At 32.6% G+C, this 22558-nt stretch overlaps 2 protein-coding genes across 3 annotated transcripts; both read right to left on the bottom strand.

Moving 5' to 3' along the window:
* Window positions 1-417: 417 nt before the first annotated feature.
* On the bottom strand, window positions 418-15430 carry LOC148276514 (protein FAN-like). Of its 2 annotated transcripts, XM_088234139.1 has the most exons (14): window positions 15242-15430; window positions 14524-15133; window positions 14377-14448; window positions 14091-14293; window positions 13760-14003; window positions 12027-12149; window positions 11674-11935; window positions 8899-9361; window positions 5187-5275; window positions 4951-5098; window positions 3746-3944; window positions 3223-3367; window positions 2537-2656; window positions 418-478 (listed from the first exon to the last, which is right to left on the bottom strand). In XM_088234139.1, the coding sequence occupies exons 1-13, from the start codon at window positions 15253-15255 to the stop codon at window positions 2556-2558; spliced, it is 2673 nt and encodes an 890-aa protein (XP_088090265.1). In that variant the 5' UTR covers window positions 15256-15430; the 3' UTR covers window positions 418-478; window positions 2537-2555. The 2 variants fall into 2 exon arrangements, with proteins under 2 accessions (XP_088090265.1, XP_088090264.1); XM_088234138.1 differs by lacking the exon at window positions 418-478 and having other exon boundaries at window positions 2018-2656.
* Window positions 15431-17439: 2009 nt separating this feature from the next.
* Prosalpha4 (proteasome alpha4 subunit) lies at window positions 17440-20195 on the bottom strand. Its single transcript, XM_088234144.1, has 3 exons — window positions 20021-20195; window positions 19470-19940; window positions 17440-17701 (listed from the first exon to the last, which is right to left on the bottom strand). The coding sequence occupies exons 1-3, from the start codon at window positions 20120-20122 to the stop codon at window positions 17525-17527; spliced, it is 750 nt and encodes a 249-aa protein (XP_088090270.1). The 5' UTR covers window positions 20123-20195; the 3' UTR covers window positions 17440-17524.
* Window positions 20196-22558: the final 2363 nt, after the last annotated feature.

Consider the following 22558-nt stretch of genomic DNA (forward strand, 5'->3'; position numbering starts at 1 on the left):
TACTCATTCTCTTATATTCTAACAAAACACAATATTGATCTTCATTATGGAAAAACTAAAAATTTAATCTGAGTTATATGTATTTCGAAAAACATTTTTATGTTGATCCTGGCAGGAATAATTATTCACCCTGGAATGTGTAATTGTTGGAATATTAGAACAACTTTAATCAATTAAAAATCCAACAATACCTTGAAAAAGTTAATGAGATTTACATTGAATTGTTTTTTTTTTGCGGTAAATGCATTGATTGCGAATAACAGAGTTAGTTGCTAACTGATCAGAATACAATTGTTGTTGATATAGCAAATCTAAAAAATTACATTAGCTTCTTAAATACAGTAGTTATTTTAATCACTAGATGAAATCAAAAAATCTTCCTCAACAAGACATTTTAAGCTTTATAAAAATAATGTATGTTATTGCAATTATACCAATGATAACGATTATATTGTCATAGTTTCCATCTGATCTCATCCTACAAAGAAAAAAATATTACACTTATATAAATAATCCTACATTATTAAAATGCTAAATACATATCGCTAGCCCACAGCAACAGTGAGAAAAGATTAAAAGAAATTGAAAACAGGAAGAGAAGAAAAAAGAGAAAATTTAAAGAAATTGAATTGCAGAAAAATCCACTTTTAAAATGTATAAACCTTGTTCATTATAAGCAAGGTAAATAATAAAGCAACAGTGAGATATCTATGAAGAACATATTCTGAGGTGTACAAAGGGTCTGGCTGAATTAAATTAAATACTATATTTTCACATAGGTTAACTATGTAACTTTGATATGTCATTATTTTAAAACATCCATTTGTTTAATTTATTAACATATCTGCATGTATATCTCAAAATCAGAAAAGTCAGGTTTATCTCACTGTTGTTTTGGGCTGTGATATATCAAACTGCAAAGAGACCACTAAATATTTTTTTTTCTAAATTCGACACACAATGTAATATTTATTTTACTGTTTTTTTTTTTTGCTTTAAAAACAAATCCGTTAACTGAATAAAAGCTTGAAAGCCATAAAAGTGATATTAATTGGAGTAAAAAAAAGTAGGCGTTACATGCATACAACATAATTTACATATTGTAAAGCAGGAGTTCCTTAGTCAATGTTATATAATATTATGTAATTACTAAGATATTTAGAGAAAACCAAAATAAACAATAAAGGGCTATATTTTTAATGATGTTATAAGTTGGCTATAAACACAGTTTTTCAGGGCCATACTGTGAAACTTCAGAGGAACAATTTTTATTATGTATAAGGTGGCGCAAAAGTCATCATCCTATCGGGAGATGCCGTAACTTTTGCAAATGGTCAGTGGTGTTAGCGCAGCGTGAATTTAGGCGCAGATTTCCTGGTCGTCCGACACCAACTGGACAAGCACTACGGCGTTTAGCCGCTCGCCTAGAAGTGTATGGGACAACAAGAGATGCTGCCAGGTCTGGCCGGCCCCGGAGCAGTCGTTCTGCCGGGAATATCCCGGCTGTGGCTAAAGATGTCGCAGAGGATCCCGGAGTGTCGACCGGACGACGTACCACGGAATTGGGCATCAATCGGTGGTCTTTACAGAGAATTTTGGGATTGGAGATCATGTGGTTCCAACAGGATGGATCAACGGCGCATACTGCACGAGCCACAACCATATTCTGAGGGCTATATTTCCGGGCCGCTTAATCTCTCGTTTTAGTGATTTGCACTGGCTGGCAAGATCACCCGATTTAATTGTTCCTGACTTTTTTGTGGGATTTCTTGAAGTCGAGAGTCTATGTTAAAAAGTCTCAGACTCTTAAAGCCCTCAAAGAGAATATCCGTCAAGAATCCGAGAACCTAGCGCCGGAAGTTTTGGAAAGAGTGAAGGAAAATGCCATAAATCAGCGCACCGGGCACGGATAAGGGAAGCTGCTGGGTGAGGGTTTGTGAAAAGAATGCTAGCCCGAGACATTAAGAATTGTCTCCATTTTCAAATTACGCACTTTTTTTTTATATTTAAAAATGAGTTTTTGGAAAAAAAATACTAAGATTTTTTAAAAGTTTACCATGAGGAATGTTCCTCTGAAGTTTTGCAGTCTGGCCCTGAAACATGTGTATATGCATAAGAAAATCTAACCTAATTTAGATTATGGTATTATCAGAGCTATTGCTTAGAAGATAATTGAAATTAATAATTTAGAAACATGACACTCATTTTTTAAATATGCAATTTTCAATATACTCCCGGAAAACTCATTTCTGCCTTAAATTATTTAATTTTTAAAAACTCAAATTTATTCATAATTGTTTTTCCAAACATGGCGACACATATGTAATAAACGACATAAATATTTAATATTATACAACAATAAACAAGTAATATTGCTCAGATGGCTTTAACCTTCAAATCTCAGAATCATTTCCCTTATTTCTGTATCACATCTCTTATTGGCTATAATTCAAACACAGCCTATTTTTTTTTAAATCTCACAACATTTGAAAATATTTAACTAGGTAATAAAATTTATTGTAGACATGAAATTCACCAGATATTGGAATGTTCATTTAGTCGGAAGTTACAGTTTCCCAAACCTTGACATTCCGATCCTCACCACCAGTAACAATAAATGAATTATTGGGACCAAATGCAATACTGTTCACAGCCGCTGAAACACACCATTCAATATTCATTATAATAATTTCAGCGATTTATTCTCAAGTTATTATTACAGCAATTTTTTAATTTTCTAACTTTTCCCTGCGCTGTAATTTTTCTAGTAAATAAAAGATGAAGTTCTTTTTTTTACCATAGTAGAAGTAGACCATACAGAGGTAAAACTGTTTTCCTGAAACTTCAGCTAATGTGAGATACAACTATTGGCAAATAAATAAAAATCTGTTGAGGAATACAAATAACTGATGATTATTTTGAAAATAAAAGACTAATAATATCTGTGGCTTGAATCTAATCAATGTCAGATTTAATTTTTTCTTGCCATCATTTTGTAAAGGGTCGATGTCACTTAATTAACTTGTATATTTAACTATTTTGTCACATACATGTGTTGTAATGTTTTGTATTGATATTTGTTATCAAAGATGTCAAACAATTCATAATAACACCACAAAATGGCTAAATAATTACTCTCCTGTAGTATTACGATTTACGACATTGGCCCAATTTGGACATTGATCCAATTCACAGATATGATTAAGATAAAATTAACACTACCTGAGTGTACATTAATCTGGACGATCAGGACAACAGTTTGTAAGTTCCATAAGAAAAGTGTTCCTTTTGTTCCTCCTAAACAAAGCAATTTATCTCCGTCCCACGATAAGCAAGATAATCCCTCATTTGTTTGTTTACTAAAAACCTATAAAATATATTATAAAAACATATAACTACAGGAAAAATGTTTTAAAGGAGAAAATATATTTTCAAAACTGAATGCAAATTATGTTTTAAATAAGGTCAGATGGGGAACAGTGTAACAGGTAAACTATAAAAGTAATAATATTTATTTTATTTTTCTTCATTGTAACCATAGAATTATAATATACCAGAAGGCGGGTAGAATCCAGTTTGCATACATCGCATTGTGTCCAAATATTGTCAAATGCTTTACTAAATTAAATTTCAATTGATTTACTGTAAGAATAGTGTTCATTTAATAAATATAGATTTTACTAAAATAAAATAAAACTTTTTTGTTACACTGCTCCTTGATCCTACTTAGTAAGCGAGAACTCACTTGGGTATCAGTTGAAATGTCCGTGACCCTGAACTCTCCATCAGTACTGCAAGTAACGAGTCTCTTATCATCGGATATAAAACACGCTCCAGTTACAGACTGTGAGTGCGGTGTTAGAGTATTCCTGAGTTTTTTGGTCTCTAGATTCCATAGCATCAACTCGCCATCGTCAGTTCCAGACATCAAAATACTTACAGATCTATTAATTCAATAGAAATGGCATAAATTGGATAACTTGAAACGTGTTGATTAAGAAATATTATCCACTAATAGTCTCAATACATTTACAATATTTAAAAAAATATTTTTTTGGTATGGTTAATTAACATGCATGCCCCACTTTCCATTATGCTATATCCCAGCTCAACACAGGGCTCTTGCTCTCATAAAGTTAGGGATACATTATTATTTTTTAATAATATCTTTGGACTTTTGTTCAGGAAAGCGATTTTTCTATCAACTGAATGTTTAAAACTCTAACTTTTTTAATAAATGCAATCATTAGGTTCTGTGAAGGGTGAATTCCATAACTTAATTCGTATTTGGCCATCGTTAAGACAAATATTCCCATTTGTGTATATTTCAGAAATAAATGCTCTAACACATTTATGTTGAAGAACACAAAGCAAAAATTAGCCTATAGACAAAACACGGTAGTCCATTTAAGTATACTCATAGTGTTTTTTCATAAAACAGCACTTTATTATGTATTTAATTAAACAAATTGAAGATTTCTAAATTCTTACAATGGATAAGCGGATAGTAAAAAAGAAGTAAAAATTATTTAAAAATATTTTCATAAGAACATCAGCATTCATTTGTTTTTGTAGCTCTAGAAACAAAACAAAAAAGTACTTCCGGTCATTATCCAAAACATCAGTTGATGAGGAATAATGCGGAATTAGTAAAATTTGTGTAATTCTCGAGATACCTACTGTTTTGAAGATTGTAGATCTTTGTACATGCTGATTGGGCGTAAGAAGTTTTGAACTTGTAGAAAATCTAAGGGAAATTTTTCTAGCTGCACTAAAGATTGCTTCCAAACCAACAGATAATAATTTTAGCTTCTCATTGATATTTTTACCAGAAAAATTGCGTTACATAAATGTCAAACCTCTCTAAATCAACACAGCTTCAAAAAGTGTTAACTTTGAAGCCTTATAAATGTGCGTCCTTCAGTAATTTATCACTATTTATGTATTTACCTGTTTAGTGCTAGACATGTAATTTTGGAATCATGATCGAGTTCTGTTTGAAGTCCTTGTAGAGGTCTAAAGCTTCCCTTTCCGAATCCTGCAAGTGATCCCCATACCCTCACAGCACAATCCCACCCTCCGGAGACCAAAATTCCAGCTACAAAAATGTTGTATATTTAGAACAAAAATTGGAAATAAGACGTGTTTTAAAGATAAAATTTAATAAATTAAGAAAAACTAAATACCTTTAGAAGACCAAAGAAGGCAACAGACGGAATCGTTGTGTGCTCTGAATCTGTCGACCACTCTTCCATACTCCAAGTCGTACATTGCACTGAAATCAACAAAAAGCATGTTTCTAAAAAAATCACAAAATAGCGTGCAGAAACAAAGATTCAACATTTGATACTAGTTGAAAATGGCACCATAATTAAAATATTTGAGTAATGTAAGAATGCAAGTAATCATTTTGAGCAATTATCATGATACGCATTTTCACAACCAATGGTGCATAGGGCACTACTCGCAGTTTATTTTGATCATTTTTATTGTTAAATGAAGATAAGATGGTCAATTTTACGCTTCAGGAGCTAGTCCAGAGACTGAAATATTGCAATGTACACCTTTTAAAATAAATATTTCATGTCAACCACTTGAAAGCAATACTTTATTTTTAAAATGTATCATCTTAATAGAATATTTCTTTAAAATTAAAAGAGACTTTATTTGTACATAATTTCTCAGGTAGTATTATATAAATTAATGAAAATTCTTGATGAAAGTTCACTATATACAGTTTTGGAATGTGTATATATATATATATTTGTACATTTTTTTGTACATCTTTACTTGAATGGGCCATCACTCGTACAGAAGTAACATACGTAACTGGAGATCTGAACATTCGTTTCGACCGCAAGACGGATTCAGAATCGGTTCGTTTTAATGCACTTTTAAGTGATTTCGATTGTTCACAAGAAGTAAATACCCCTACACATGATGCGGGAGGTACACTTGATGTTATAATACGACGGAATTGTGATAAAAAAATCACAGTTTTTGTAACAGACATCGGACTTTCAGACCACAGATTAGTGCACTGTAAAATTAATATCCAAAAACCAACACCAACTTACAAAACACTCGCATCAAGGCCATGGAGAAAATTAAATTTAGAACATTTTAAATCCGAACTTCTGACATCGTTGATTGGTCCGGACATTGACCGTCGCTCAAACGACGTCGATCAATTGGTTGGGTTGTACAATGAGGTACTATCTAACCTGATAGACAAACATGCACCATTTACTACGAAAACTATTCGAAAAAGGAAATCTGATGCATGGTTTGACGAAAATTGTCGACTCAAAAAGAAAGAGCTAAGACGTCTAGAACGCAAATACAGAAACACACTGTCAACTTTGGACCGATCAATATGGTTAGATATGCAAGCCTCTTATAGGACATTTATAAAAGAAATAAAATCTAGTTTCTGGTGTACAAAAATCACTGAACAGAAAAAGTCTCCAAAACAACTCTGGCGAAGCCTTCAATCTGTTCGTGGTGACTGTATAGCAGAGACATCTAACACAAGCGCTACTGCCACTGATTTTGCCGACTTTTTTACAAATAAAGTCGAAAAAATCAGACTGGCGTGTAGTTCAGCGAAAAAACCTGTAATTTTAGATAATGCCCTTCAAAAATTCAGTAAATTTGAACCAACGTCTATAAATGAGGTTAAAAAAATTGTTGCGGCATTACCCAACAAACAATGTATATTAGATCCGATGCCAACATGGCTTTTGAAAAAATGCATTAACGTATTAGCTCCATTTTTAACAGATTTATTTAATACATCCATGGAGCGCAGCATTGTTCCGAGAGCCATAAAAAAAGCAAATGTAACTCCACTTTTAAAAAATTCCCAACTAGATGTGGAAGATCTTTCCAGTTTTCGCCCTATTTCAAATCTTCCCATCGTATCAAAAATACTAGAAAAAATAGTTTCTCACAGGCTCGTTAACTATATCGAGCGGAATTCTTTATTTTCGGTAAGGCAATCGGCATACCGACGTTTTCATTCCACGGAGACGGGAGTGATAAGAGTACTATCTGACATTATAACGTCGGTGGACTCTGGTAATCTGGTGTTGATGGCTCTTCTGGACATGAGTGCTGCATTTGATACTGTAGACCATAATATTTTGCTTGAACGTCTGGAGAAAACTTATGGTATCCGTGATCAGGCACATATGTGGTTCAGTTCATATCTTAATAAAAGAGAATATGCAGTCGTGTTCCAGGGTAAAAGCTCAACCAACTTTCGGGTGTCTACAGGAGTGCCTCAAGGGTCAGTACTCGGACCACTTCTCTATCTCCTTTACACTAAAGATATAGAGAACATTATCAAAGAATGTGGATTGTGGTCGCACTGCTATGCAGATGATACGCAGATTTATTTTTATTGCAAACCAGGCGAGAGAAGTGTGCTTGTCAATTTAATTGATGGATGCATCAAGAAAATAGGAAACTGGATGGCTGAAAACAGACTAACATTAAACCCATCAAAAACTGAACAACTGTGGGTGGCTTCAGCCAGACGACAGAATTTGATCCAGGATACGGCTCTGCCCAATGTAGGGAGTGCCGTTTTACCCACCGTTAAACTACTGGGAGTTTTACTCAATTCTGACCTATCTCTTGACGCTCAAATTAGTAGAACGATAAGTTCATGCTTCTACCAGCTGAGACAAATTAAATGCATACGCAAAAATTTGCCGGTTGATGCCGCCCGTCAATTAATAAATGCGTTTGTAGTGTCTAGAGTCGATTATTGTAATGGTATCTATGCAGGTCTACCAATGAACAAAATGACTCGCCTACAATCTGTATTGAATGCCGCAGCGAGACTTATTTTCGGAATCTCTAAGTTCAGTCATATCACTCCACTACTTCGGGAACTACACTGGCTACGTTTTTCACAGAGGGTCGAATACAAACTCTGTTGGCTTATGTATAAGTCACTGCACAACTCGGCTCCGGAATATCTAAGGGAACTATGCATTCCAGATGAACTAGCTGACAGGCGTCTCACGCTAAGATCAGCTACGTCTACGGCGAGAGGAAAAGTTATTATACCTCTACGCAAACAGCGCACTAAATTTGGTGAGCGCGCATTTGCGGTCGCAGGCCCTATGGCATGGAATGCTCTCCCAGCAGAGGTGCGAGGCTGTGAAAGTGAAGTGATGTTTCGGAAAAAACTTAAAACCCACTTGTTCTCTAAATCATTTGAATAAATCCGTAGCACGTGACAACAAAATAAATTATTTTAATCAAATTACAAATTTAAAGCTTCAATTAAATTAACTTAACAGTAGAATCACCATGTAAAGCGCCCTTGAGGTATTTTATTACGAAAATGGCGCTATATAAGTTATCCACAATAAATAAATAAAATTTTGCTTCTTTGCGCAAGTTTTTTCTTTTGTTAAAGGTACTAGTCATTGAATAAATATTTACTAGGTGTTAACATAAGTTGTGTCCGTTTTTTCCCAAATTTAAAGATCAGCACCAAAAGTAAAGCAAAATGGTAAACGGTCTGCTCTATGAGATATTGTGTTTGCTTTAGCATTACACATATTATTTTATTTGATTACAAGCCTTTAAAATGGAATGTCAAGTAGACGAAAGTGAGCATTTTCAACACCTCATGTTCGCATTTATCAATCGAAGAAATGAAGCTGCCAAAGCTGATCACAATATTTGCTGTAAAATACTAGATAAAGACTTATTTGTTGTAAAATAATAAAGGAAAATACATTATTGATTAATTTGTTGTAATTTTTTTTTGTTTTTTTTTTGCAAATTTTTTTCTTTTGGTGCTGATTTTTAAATTTGGAAAAAAAAAATACAAAACCTGATACATCATGTATTATTGGGTCTATTTAAAATACATACATGTTATTGTCCCAAGAAGCCACAACAAGCGTATTCTCATCCATCTGTACACAAGAACTGAGGGACATGCTTCCCACACTAACACTCCGTGTTTGCTTATTATTTTCTAGGCAATAGACCTTCAAGATGCCGTCCTTCCCTACAGAGATAACTTTGCTCCCATTTTCAGAAACCAAAACACAATTGACTCCATCACGGTGCGAATAAACTCCGATACTCTTGGATATGTTTGTAACGTTACTCCTTGAGCTGTGAAGTATTTCGTTGATTTGTTGTTGCATTTGAGTGTTGTCTTCGAGAGGTCTCTTTATAGAAGGGAGGATTCTCCTAACATGAGGTTTCTTGAATATTTGTTTGGAAATCTGTCCAAATTCCATGATTTGAACTTCTAAGGCGTGCTTTTCATTCATATCAGCTATGTCATCCAAATTCACAGCTCCCTCATAACAAAGATGGAAGAAGACTGGAACAAATTAGATTTAAATTGCATTAGAATAAACAATCTTTTGAATACGATAACCATACAACCAAACGAGACATAACGTGAGTCGACCGTATAATATTTTATATGTTCGCCGGAAAGGTTTAAACTTTATTTTTGTATAACTTTACGGAAAATTAAAATGGTTTAATGCTGATAAATATTTTATGGAATGTTGGGAGTTACGTATGGAAGACAATGTTAGCTAAATGTCCCTCTGTTAGTTTGACAAATGCTGGCTCTTTTCGTAACATTTTCCATCACATTTTCACAAATTTCAACCGGTATTTCATTAATTTCATCACAAATGTTTTGTTTAAGTCGCTTAAGTGTTTCTGGTTTGTTAACAAAAAACTGGCTCTTTAGATATCCCCACAAAAAGAAGTCCGGGGCTGTTAAATCCGGCGACCGTTATCTCCTTTCTTAATACTTAAGTTATGAGTAAGTGAGATATCTAGATTTGTTTTGTTGAGTAAGTGAGATATCTAGATTTGTTTTGTTGGCACGTAACCGCAACTTCAATCCTAAAACACGGATGAACGCTGTACTTATAGTGCGTAGTACATATAGTGACATGGTTGAAAATATGATTAATATAAGTATTGAGCTTCTCCACTGACACCTTGGTGGAACTGCATTTTATTTATAAGAAAAATACTTTGTCCTGACCACTAGTGAAATATTTAGAGTTAAAAAGTGGTCAAAACAAAATAAAGTTCTTATAATATGTATAACAAATATAAAGGTAAAATATTACATTTTTGAAATCTTATTTTATTCAGTATCAGCATGAAATACATATTATTATGAATGTGGGTACGTAATATTTTCATGATCGTAGAACAACGACACGTGATTTTTTCAACTTAACACGAGAGTAGTCTAAATGTTTTTTTCACATTTAAATTTATTTCAACAGAGAGGGAAAACATTTTTGAGAAGGGAATATGGAAGTCTAGGCATTTACAGGGCTTATGATCTGTCATTGGCTGGTTTAAGTGGCCACTTTACACACTGTGTAACATTCACCATTCTGCCCATGTTTGAACATCCACATTTCCTCAACTCTTCCATCTGTTGACTTTTGTGAAGTAAAAGAGTTGAAACCTTTATCACGGGTGAGATTCATCCGGCTGAACCAAATCACCTACTAGGCAGTGCCTGAAAACAATTTTCCAATTTTTATACTTCTTCTTTTACCGGGTAGTTAATTCAACAATGTTCGAGTATGTCCAAATGCTTGCGGATGAATAACTCCCTAGGGAGAAAATCCAGCCAGTCTGTAAGCATTTGGACATGTTCAAACATTGTTTTTTTCACACTTTATCTCACAACTCGATAAGTACAGAAATATATCCTTTGATACTCGGGTCAGTTATATATTTATATTTTTTCAAACCTGAGACATAAAACCTTTTCAAGATCAAATATAAAAGCATGTCAATGTTGTGTGTCTCACACATCCGTCTACAGTCATAACGATATATTATACATTAATCATTATAATATTTTTAGAATAAGTAATATGAATTGAGGATGTGGTTAGCAATCATATCTTTGAATTACTGTCACAAAATAGTAAAATTACTTATATAAATTAAAGTCTATTACAATTTTTTTTTAAGATAAAAAGAAATATTTACCTTTTTATAATTTACCCAAATATTTCATTTTGAGGGCTATTTTTAACGAGTTTTAAATAACTCACCATTAGAAAATGGTAATTAAGTTGGGGTAGTGAGATTCTACCACAGACCTTTGATTCATGAGTCCGAGACACTAGCCACAGGCCCACAACCCGATTCAAATGTATAAAAATATAAAATGTGGGTATAGAAATTAAAATGCTATTTACATAAAAAATATAAAAGGAGGCATTTATTCTGTAATTAGTCTTATTATTTTTTGCCATACTTTAAATACTAATGACTACTACTGATGTCGTACAAAGTAGTTAATTGAATATTTTTTTTGTCATACATTTTTGAGAATCTTCAACATACAATTATTAAATGCTCTAGTTTTTACCGCACATAAGAAATATTTTTTTATATCAAATTTCCCATAGCACTGAACTTCCTCGTTGTAGTGTAGGTATCTGAAACATTATTTTTACATAAAAATCTGATCAGTCTTAGACTTCAGGTGCCAATCCAGAAACAATGCAGTGTAGAACAAAAATACTATTTTACAAAGTAAAAATTATTTTTAAAAATATAAAAAAACATTACCCGGGACCTGAACACAAAATGGCTATTATTATCATTATAAAATAAAACATGAATACATTTTACCATTATCAGCCTTTACGGCTTCTTCGCCAGTTTGTTTGTAACCAAATATCAAATCTATCCAGTGATGTAAGTTTTGTGAAACATAATCAGATTCTAAAGCCTTTCTCAGTGTCTGGACAAGGTGCTCGGGAGATTTGGCCCACGGAGGAAGGTGTACATTATCAACCTTCGTACCATCGTGCCTGTAGCCAAACTGGATTCCATACTTGTTAACCAAGAAATCTCCTTTACTCTCAGCGTCATAAAACTCGGGAATCAACTCCTTTAATTAAAAAATAATCAAATAAGTAACATTACTGAACCAGTAAAACAAAATAAATCATAAGTTAGCGGTTAAAATTACAATAATCTACCTTGAAATCTGACATATTGTTTAAACAATTTCTATAGACATCACTCAACACATTAAACATTCTGTCAGGATGATCAAATCTTCCATTTTGTAAACACAGCATATAATGAGGATACCTTCTAACCTAAAAAAATTAAACAAGTTTAAAGTTTTTTCATTCTCTAAATAAATTGAGTTTTTCTACTGACATTTCTTGGTGGGGCTGCATTTTAATTACAATAATAAAAAGACGCATATAGTTTTATTCCCCTTTTATTTATAACTAGCATTCACATAAATAAAGTGCAAATTACTACTGCTATCCCAAAACCGTATTATAAAACCAAAACAAAAAGCAAAGCAAACTAACCAATGTATTATTGTTTATAAGAAGCTTGACTGTACAATAATTAGACGTGTTTTGTAGATCAATCTTGTATTAATAAAAATGTGATAAAATACAACTAACAAAAAATTGACAAAAAGGATGTATTCTATATTTTAACATTACTCGTGTTAAGTTTTTTTTTTTTCAAATTTAAACAATTGATTCTTTTTGGCATCCCACCTTATCCGCCTACTTATTTTCAAATAATGTTGCTCATTGTTGATATTTCTTTTTTTTGTTAACTCGGGGTAAATAACAAGTATCCTATCTTACTTATCTCTCCGGCCATTCCTATGCAAAAAATTGTGTCAATCGGTGGCCATGTTGAGACGTGAAGGAAACACAAACAAACACACTTTCGCAATAATAATATTAGTATGGATGTTCACCAGTAACCGGTGACTCAATTTATAAATAAAAGTGGATAAAAATTGTATACATATTTTTATTATTATAATTCTCTAAATAGGCCAAATTGCCCAATAAATGGTGAATTAGATTCAATTTCTTATATTTTTGGCTCTTCAGAAACCTAATTAGTTTTTGTGGGTTATTATGCCATGTGTTCTTCGCATTATTTTCAGACTTTTCAGATCGCACTACAGCATCCATTATCAGAGTTTATGTTTTATATATTATGCAGCTTGTTTATTCGAAATCTGTGTCCTTTCACAGTCTACACTTTACGTGAAAACCATCCTGGCACCCAGCAAAAAAGTAATCACATGAAAGCGTAGATTGTGATTTACCAAGGTCAAAAGGACAGATTCATCGAAGCCTAGAGGGCCGAATTTGCTAACATGAAGTAATAATAATGTAACAGTTATTATTTTGAATTACAGATTCTTGATTATTCAATTTTGATCGTTTACTAACAGAACTTTTGGCATAGATATTTAATATATCTGTTCATTTTGTGTGGTTTTGGTAGAATTATTTTGAGTGTTTTTTTATTTTTATTGCATTTCAATTGCTCCGAACAACAAAAAAATAATTGTGAGGCCAAAGGGGCAATTACTCTAGGCATACAAGAACCTAATCAACCGAGGCCCGAATGACTAATCAACTGAGACCGTATAGCAGTCGACGACAGCCGACTGTTTCCTGCTAGTGATTGATTATCGTCATCTTTTCAGGAATCTAATGCAGAATATTCTTATATGACGTAACTATCAAAGCTGTAACACCACGCCCATGGAGAGAAAAAATCATTTACATAATAAACTAAACATTTTTTACATTTTTACTTTTACTTTTTTACTTACTTTACTTACTAAAACAAATACATCCCCAAAATAAATCAGGTGCACAAAATTTTCAGCTTTAAATATCAACTTTTAATTTTGTCTACAAATTTTTAAACTTACTAGATAAAATAAAACTAATCCGGGAGCAGAATAGTGGGATCCATATAAAAACTTTGGTGGAGCCATTTCTTCATATCGATCTTTGAGTCTCTGTAACCTCTCTGGACTCAACGCTCCAATGGGTTTCTTTAAGTCACGGAAAACCCCCGTATCTTCTAAATTTAATTCGTTTGAAAAGTAATCATTAATAACCCAAGGGAAGACTGGATATTGCGTCAAATCATTTTTTGTTCGGTCTGCTAAACTGAAATAAAAAAATATTGTATACCTAACCCTGATTTTTACAAAATCTGTTCATTTTTATCAGTTTCTCGTCTTATTTTCTTGTTACCAGTTTAGATACAAAAGATAATCATAGTTAGAAAGCACTCCATTCTGCCACTGCATAGTCATCTCATTTTGTTCCATATTATCAAGTTTAAGCTTTGGCAATTCCATTAATCTCAAGTATAAGGCATCTCTGTCATCTTTGTTACGAGTTGCGAGATATATGTGTGGTATTTCTGAATTATCATTATTATAAAATTCCAAACCCTTTAACAGAAAGAACAAGTTAAAAAACTGTTATTAACAAAAGAAAACAACAAAAACAATAAAGCAATCCATTTAGAACTTACAATTTGTCGAAGTAAAAACCTTCTTTTAAATATGCGTTTTATATCGCATATTTTTATCTTCAGCACAGGGTTCTGAAAACAATTGAATGAGTTTATAATTTTTCAAATAAAGAAGTTTCATTTTTTTTAAATTAAGTAGGTACTCACAGGTTCAATATTGTTGCAAGGTTGGAAAAATAATGTGTTTGCTGTCAGAACAACTTTTCCAGGGTTTTGAACAAGAGGTGAAACCCTATCAGCATTTATTTCCAATATAATTTGATCGTAAAGGTCATCTAACCATATGGGGTCAAATCTCATGCGGGAATAGCGCGAATGCGAAATTGTCGCAACCATACTGTTTTGTTCACAAGCATGTAAAGAAGAGGCTCTTTTTAACTGATTCATTTGTTGAGTGCAGTCAGATATTGAAGCATAATTCAAAAGAAACAAAAACTCCATATCTTCAATTTTAAACTTGTACGGAGCTATTATGTTTCCTTCCAACATTTCAGCAAACTGTTTACATTTCACAGATATAACATTATTCGAATTACAGCTGAAATTTTCTTCCCAGCGGTTTATTGTCACACATTCTTTATATTGGATTTTTATCAAAGGTTGCGCCCTATCTTTGGGTTCAAATACTAGAGATTTGGAACACAACTTTAACCGACCATTTTGCTTCTCCACTACTGATGAGCCTTCTTTTGAGAGCCAAATTGCTGAATAGTCTTCAAAATAAATCTCGCCCGGTTCAAGTAATAACATAGAAAACCTTAAATACATAGAATTTACAGTAAAATAAGTACATTCAACTTACAGTAAAATAATTACATATTTATTGCAGTTGTAATATTTTTAAAACACAAAATAAATATATTACCTTTCCTTATCCATATTGCACAAACGATCGGAACTAATCTAAAAAAGTAACAAGCAGTCGGTAGAAAAAATGCAAGTCGTAAATTAAAATGCAAAAATCGCAAACAAACACAGCTCAAACAAAAACAGCGAATAGTGAGATTGAGATCGAGATTCAAATCTGTCAAAGTAAACGTCAAAGTAAAAAGTCAAGATATTCGCCAGTTTGTTTACTTTGGCGAAAAATTATTTAGACGGGCAACACATCAAAGATAAAATAGGGGAGAGTGGAGAAACAAAACATCTTATAATGAATTAAAAATACTTAGACTACTTCTACTCGTATTCCCTGCACTCGAGATGAAATATAATAAATTTACAAATTTAGCTGTCTATCTGAGTCCTCATTTTGTTTATTTTTCCACATGGTGAAAAAGAAAAACCCGATATATAAGAAATATTAATTCTTATCTGGCAGCAACTTACATACATACATTTGACGATCGACCTTTAATTAGACGCAGCCATATAATTAAGAATAGTCCAGAAACCGCATACGCACATCAAACAAAAGGCGACTAAACTACTCATAAATGAGTAGGTTTACGTTTTGACCCATTAGTTTCTTTATAGACGTCGCTCAGTACGCAACTCCTGATTTGAATTCAACTATGCCGTGTTGTGTCCTTTTAAAGTGTAGAAACACTGCTAGGATCTTGAAGAAACGGGATGGTATCACATTGCATGTCTAATTAGCAAACGAATGTTTAAGTAGCAAATGAATTACTTGAAAATTGAATTATTTTTTCATCTGTCAGATTGTCGAAGAAACAAAATAGAAATTTCGTTAGTGTTGCCAGGGTAGTACTTTTTTTTACCTTTCTTTGCCCATCTAATGCAAGAACTAATGAAAATTAGACCTCAGATTAAAAAACGCCGTGGGGGACGTTTGAACGACATTATATTTGAAACATTAAATATTATTTAACATGATATAAAAATATCCGTTTTATATCAAATAAAATTTGTTTTATATTTTAAGTTCAAAGTTCATAAATTCAATTACTCTTATTAAATGACCCTTTACTTAACTACTCTGTTGTGTCAATCAATGTTTCCGCGTGCACAATAAAATTTTCGAGAAATTAAGAGATTGCTTTTTTTTACCTAACATTTGTGTTATAATTCAGTCACAAATGCGCGCGGCGAAAGTAGGTCATGGTGGGGGGATTATTGGACGCAGTCCGATATATACAAATATGATTCTACGCTGCTTCTGGACCATTCTTAATTCTATGTGTATTAGTGACTTATTCGTCTTTGTTTACTATTGTTTTAACAGACTACATGTTGGACCTTAATAATCTATTATGCTTTTTTTCCAAACATATTTTTGTAATTACCTAATAATATAATTTATGTACATTGTAATTGACAATAGTGCTGTATTGTACATTTAAATAAATAAATAAATTCACCAGAGCAAATATATGGAAAATGTTTCAATAACTTTTTTAAAAATAGAATTCTAAATATTCAGATAGACCTCATGGGAATTGCATACTTCTAGAAACATAATCTACTACTTAACTTTTTTTAAATGTTGCCATAGGAATAGATGGGCCGAATGATAGGGAATAGGGATGATGAAAGATTGCGATAGTCAGGGGCAATGACACTAAATAATCTGCCTAAGAGTTTAAATTATGATTTGTCTTCTACATACAATTCTGCGCTTTCTTGAGTTTATTTAACTCATTTTGTACTGATATGCATTTTTCTTTAGTTTTAAGCAATGAAATTGATATTTTGATTATTATTTGGGATTATTTATATAGTGCTGATTTAATGAAAATCACACCAAGGATGGTTGATCCAAATAAAATAATTATTTCATTTTGACAAAATGTTGACTATGCCGAGAATGCTATTTTTATGCTATGTTCTGATAAATAGTTATAGATTCCTATAGAATAGGATAATGGAAGCTCTATTCATTACTATTGATCTATTTCATTATTTTTTACAAATAAAAAACAAGTTTTACAAGTAAAATTGAGACTGTATCACATTACGTAATTAATAGTATCTTAAAACATATTCTAACTGCTACATAAATGTTTTCAGTAGGATTCTAATTGGACATCTCATGGAATTCTATTTCTAATTATTTAACGTGGGTTCAATTTTACTAATCATATAATTAATAAAAAATCCAAATATTAGTTATCATTTATTTATATAAAAAAAACATGTAAGCCAAATAAAGAAATTCTTATTCCAAAAATAAAATGTTATTACTAAATCACTTCTTTTGTTTCTTTTTTTCAGCCTCCTCTTCTTTTTCCTTCTCAATAACAACCACATACTTGTCGATCGTCTCTGCATCCAACATATGAATCGGCTTTCCACGTCTCATCACCGCTATTTCCAGGTTCTTCTGTCCTGACTGCACAACCTCCAGTAAAGCGCGGATGGCGAGCTAAAAATACATATTTTTTTTGTGAGATAAATAAAATAACTTTGTTTTATGAACGACTTTTTACTGACACAGACGACTAGTTCGGTTTTGTCAATAAAATCATCATCATCATTCCCCTTGCACACCTAATGGTGCATAGGGCACTGGATTGGTACACCAATCGCAGCGTATCTTGATCATTTTTGTTACATGAGGGTAAGGTGATCAGTCTTACGCTTCAGGTACTACGAAATATTCTAGTGTGAAAACACCCTTTCAAATGAATATTTTATATCATTCTGTCGGGAAGCCGAGACCTCTTGCATGGTAGGAAATTGCACTGACCATTACACGACCTCAATAAAAAGTGGATCATAAAACAACATTGTTTTATTTATCTCACAAAAATGTAATAATGCGATCAGTAGGAAGGATTAATTACCTTGGCCCTACTACTCGCTCAAAGCTAACTTAAAGAAACTTAACCTTCCTGGCTCCTAAAATTTTCATCAATTTTCGGCAGCCATAAAGAACTCCATAAGTGCCAATGTATTTAAGAAAAGTGTTTACAATTGGTTGCTGCACATCGATAGGGACGAGGTTGTCAATCTTTTTAAAGTTCGAGATTAGTGGAAATTGACTAATCTTCTTTCCTTGCGTACTTTTATTTACTTTTTAAATATCTTGATATATATTTTTTTTTCACTAAGTATTTTTGTATTATTTAATTTAGTACAATATTTACTACTCTCATTTCTTGCAACAGTATAGAAGGAGTTTCTAGAAACCATATCTCTATTATCATTTCAATTATGATTTTATATTTTTTTTCGAGTGATTTCAATACTATTATTTTGTATAATTGATTATGTATGAATCTAAATCTGTATAATTTGTATTTCAATATTTATATCTGTTTATTTTTACATTGTTTTCTTTGGAATTTTATTATTTATACTTTGTTTTTCTGGATTGTTATTCTATTGCATCACATGTCGTAATCATTTCATTTGATTAATTTTACTATATATTTATCGTTAATTATTATGGCTTGACACGAGCACAGCCTAAAAAGCCTTAATAAGTTCATTAATATTTAAACAAAAGTAATTTTGAATGAATAAAGAAATAAATGACCCACAAAGTTAGTGCTACAAACATCCAAAATGCATATCTATTCATATCATAGTAATGGAGATCAGAATAATCATACCTATATCAATAAAGGTTTTTTTTAGGGTAAAAAAATAATAATTACGTTCTTATGATTTACCCAAACATTTCAATTTTGGGGTCCATTATAAACGAGTTGTAAATAACCCACTATTAGAAAATGGGAACCAAGTTGTGGTAGAGCGGGGTGCGAACCTCGGGCCTCTAATCCGTGAGCCCGCGACACTAGCCACGGGACCACAACCCAGTTTTAGATTTATTACATCACAAAAAATATAAGTAGATTGGTAATACCACCATACATTATTTATTTATAAATTTGATCAGTTAGAGTTCTATTTTAAATCTTGTGACTGCGGCACAACCCATGACAACCACCTACCGATATGGCTGTTCATGAGAGACAGCTAAACTCCTGGGAACCTAATCAAACCAAAGCAAATGACAAGGCGATATCCGTCGCCGCATATTGGAGTGGCAGGATATGATATGGCCGGACAAGTTAAGTATTTAAAATTAATAGTAGGCAAGGCACAGATGTGCTAGTGCTTCCCTCAGTTGCTAGTCGGCTATATTGTAGTAAACAGTAAGATAATTTACAACAAGCATTACAAACCTTCACTGCTCCATGTTCAGCAGCTACTTCTTCTAAGGTATAATGTTTTTCTAAGAATTCTCTGACAGTTTTAGCTGATCTGCCAGTAGCATTAGCTTTCCACTCGAAGTAAATTCCTGATGGTTCCGTTTGATATAAATGCGGCATACCGTCGTAGTCGAATCCACCGATCAAGCAGGAGATTCCAAATGGTCGACGACCATTGCTCTGAGTGTATTTGTGCTTCAACCCTGCGATATATCTTGTGATATACTCCAGCGTAACTGGATCCTCCACAGTCAATTTGTGAGATTGGCATTCGATTTGAGCTCTGTTAATCAAAATTCTGGCGTCGGCTGTCAGTCCCGCAAATGCCATCACAACATGGTCGTCCAAAAGGCATATTTTTCTGACGGTCCTCTCTTCTTGAAGTTTTGCGACTGATTTTTTCTCTACTCCTAGAACGACGACATCTTCGCCTCTAACACCGACCTAAAATAAATGTTCGAGGATTATCGTGCACAAATTGAGTAGGGTACCGGTCGAATTTATAGGTTATTCAACATTCTTACCGCGGTTGAGCCTTTTCCAACGGCTTCTTGAGCGTATTCAACTTGCAATAAGTGACCATCTGGCGAAAATACTGTGATAGCTCTATCGTATCGCGAACCCATTTCGAAAAATTTTATTAGATGACAATTGAAAACGATAAACAGCAACTTTGCTTCGTAATGCGCATAGACAATCGAATGTAAAATTTCAGAGAAATTGCACGATAACATTCGTATGGATTTATTCTATGCAATGGGCAGAGACAGATTTATTAAAGTTACTACCTATGATCATACCAAAACAGGGCTGTCCAAACTAAATACGATCCCAGGCCAATACAAATAACTAAATAGATTAGAGGGCCGCAGAAACAAACACTTAAACTTTTTGAAGAAAAAAATAAAATACAGGAATGTCATTGTTATAATATAATTAATTATATGAGTTCTTCATTCGTTCATTTTTTACAATTCTGTATATTTATCAAAATTCATATTTGTTGTTGCCAGACGCAGTGCGTGTGTAAGTGACTTATTTGACAGTGAAGACCTATATTTAGATTTTATAAAATTCATAGGTACTGTCCATCATCGACCTGATTTTGAAGCCAAGATTCGTTAATTTGGAGAAACAAATACACAATTAAGGAATTCCCCTAATAACGGTGACAGAAAAGTCGTCTTTCTTTATAAAAAAACATTTTAATACGGCATTGTGAGGAATAAAACACACAAAATAAAACGATTTATTTTATGTTTTATTTTATTGACTAATAACATCAAACGTAACAATTATATCAACAGGCAAGCTTTTTTAGACACTAAACTATATTGGTAATAGAAAAATATCACATACTACGAATACCAGTACCAAAACAATTCGGCACTTAAGTATAACTATAGATAACCGGAGGCGGCCTCCGTGGTGTAGTGGTCAAGACGCTTGATTCACGCACGGAAGGTTCCGGGTTCGATTCCCGGTGAGAACACAAAAACTAAAATGTGATTTTTCTTAAGCCTGGGTGCTCTGTGATGTAATTCACCACTGTATTTAGGCCTCCTGGCCCGTTGTGATGCAAAAAAAATAAAATATAATGACAAACTAAAATGGGGAGGCTCATATTGAAGCGCTATCTGGCAAACTCAGGAAATGTATCTACTGCTTTAGGTCTCTGAGAAATATCTTAAGCCTTAAAGATTTGAGAATGGTTTATTTTGCATTGTATCAGAGTTCAATTGGATATAGAATAGTGGGCTGGGGTGGAGCTGCAACTACCATACATGACCCAATAATAAAGGTGCAAAAGGCTTTAGAGTTATTTCATAAATCTTTCCGTTGTGAATCAGAACCATCATTTCGTTGAGCCAATATATTAAATGTAAGACAAATGTTTATAAAGATAATTTTAGAAGGCATTCATATATACAAAGCTTCGCTCATTGTCACTTTTACTAGAAGTATTGAAACGGAAGGGAAAATAAATATTCCCCTTTTGAAAACTTCTTTTGCCCAAAGTCATACAATTTTTACAGGCCCCCGTGTATACAATATGCTCCCACAAAAAATATTATGCTTAGCTGGAAACAGATTTAAAATTGGTACAAAAGAGTGGATTTTAAAAATGGGAAGGAGCCGGTTGGAACAACTATTAAGTGTTTTTGTGTGATATATTGTTTTTGTCAGAAAATTCTTTTATTATTTTTAAATGTTAGTTTACAAATTTATTACTTTCCATCAGTTTACACCTGTTAATATATTTTTTTTCTGTAAGTACATATATTTATATTTTTCATTTTCATGTATATTTTCTCAGTTACAAACACTATTGACAGTTTTGATTTTTATTGTTCCATAATTTTTTGTATTAATTATCTTTAGACATCTATAAAAAAAATATATGCTCTTTTTTTTTTAAATGCTGACTTCCCCAGAACAGGCATTTACAAAGCATAGTGAGAATAGACAGTGCCCAATATGTTTGTTTATACTTTAATGTAGCTTATTTGTATATTTTTTACCTTCTTTACTGTTTTGCTAACAGATCATAGTAATACAATGCTTTGCAATAATATGATAAAAATAGATGAAATAGATTTAGAATAATTAATTGTATTTTCAAAATCAATATGGATATTGCGGAGAAATGTTTTCATATATAAATTTAATATATATATTTATTTTTTAAATACGTCACTAGAAAAACGCGAGATGATAGTAGTGACGTCAAGATTCGTGACTATGTTCTAAACAAATTCGAATGGTCAGGAACAAATAAACATGAATCGCGACGTATTAGGGACGTGACCAATGGAATGACCGTTTTTGCGAGAATTCAAAATTACAAATTAAAAATTATTTTTAATGCTAAGTAACAAAAATATTTTTTTTTACTGGACAGTATTTCATAGACCTTTAATTACTTTAAAAATGTAACAAAAAAAACATGATCTTTTTTTTTTATTTGCCTCCACTCATTTGCGAGTGATTTTATATTTCCCTATTGTTTTTATGTATTTTTTTTTTATAAACATAATATATACATTAATTGAGTAGAGACA

Source organism: Micrasema longulum, unplaced genomic scaffold (assembly GCF_059751315.1).
Source record: "Micrasema longulum isolate JH-2025_06_02 unplaced genomic scaffold, ASM5975131v1 h1tg001207l, whole genome shotgun sequence".
NCBI lineage: Eukaryota > Metazoa > Arthropoda > Insecta > Trichoptera > Brachycentridae > Micrasema > Micrasema longulum.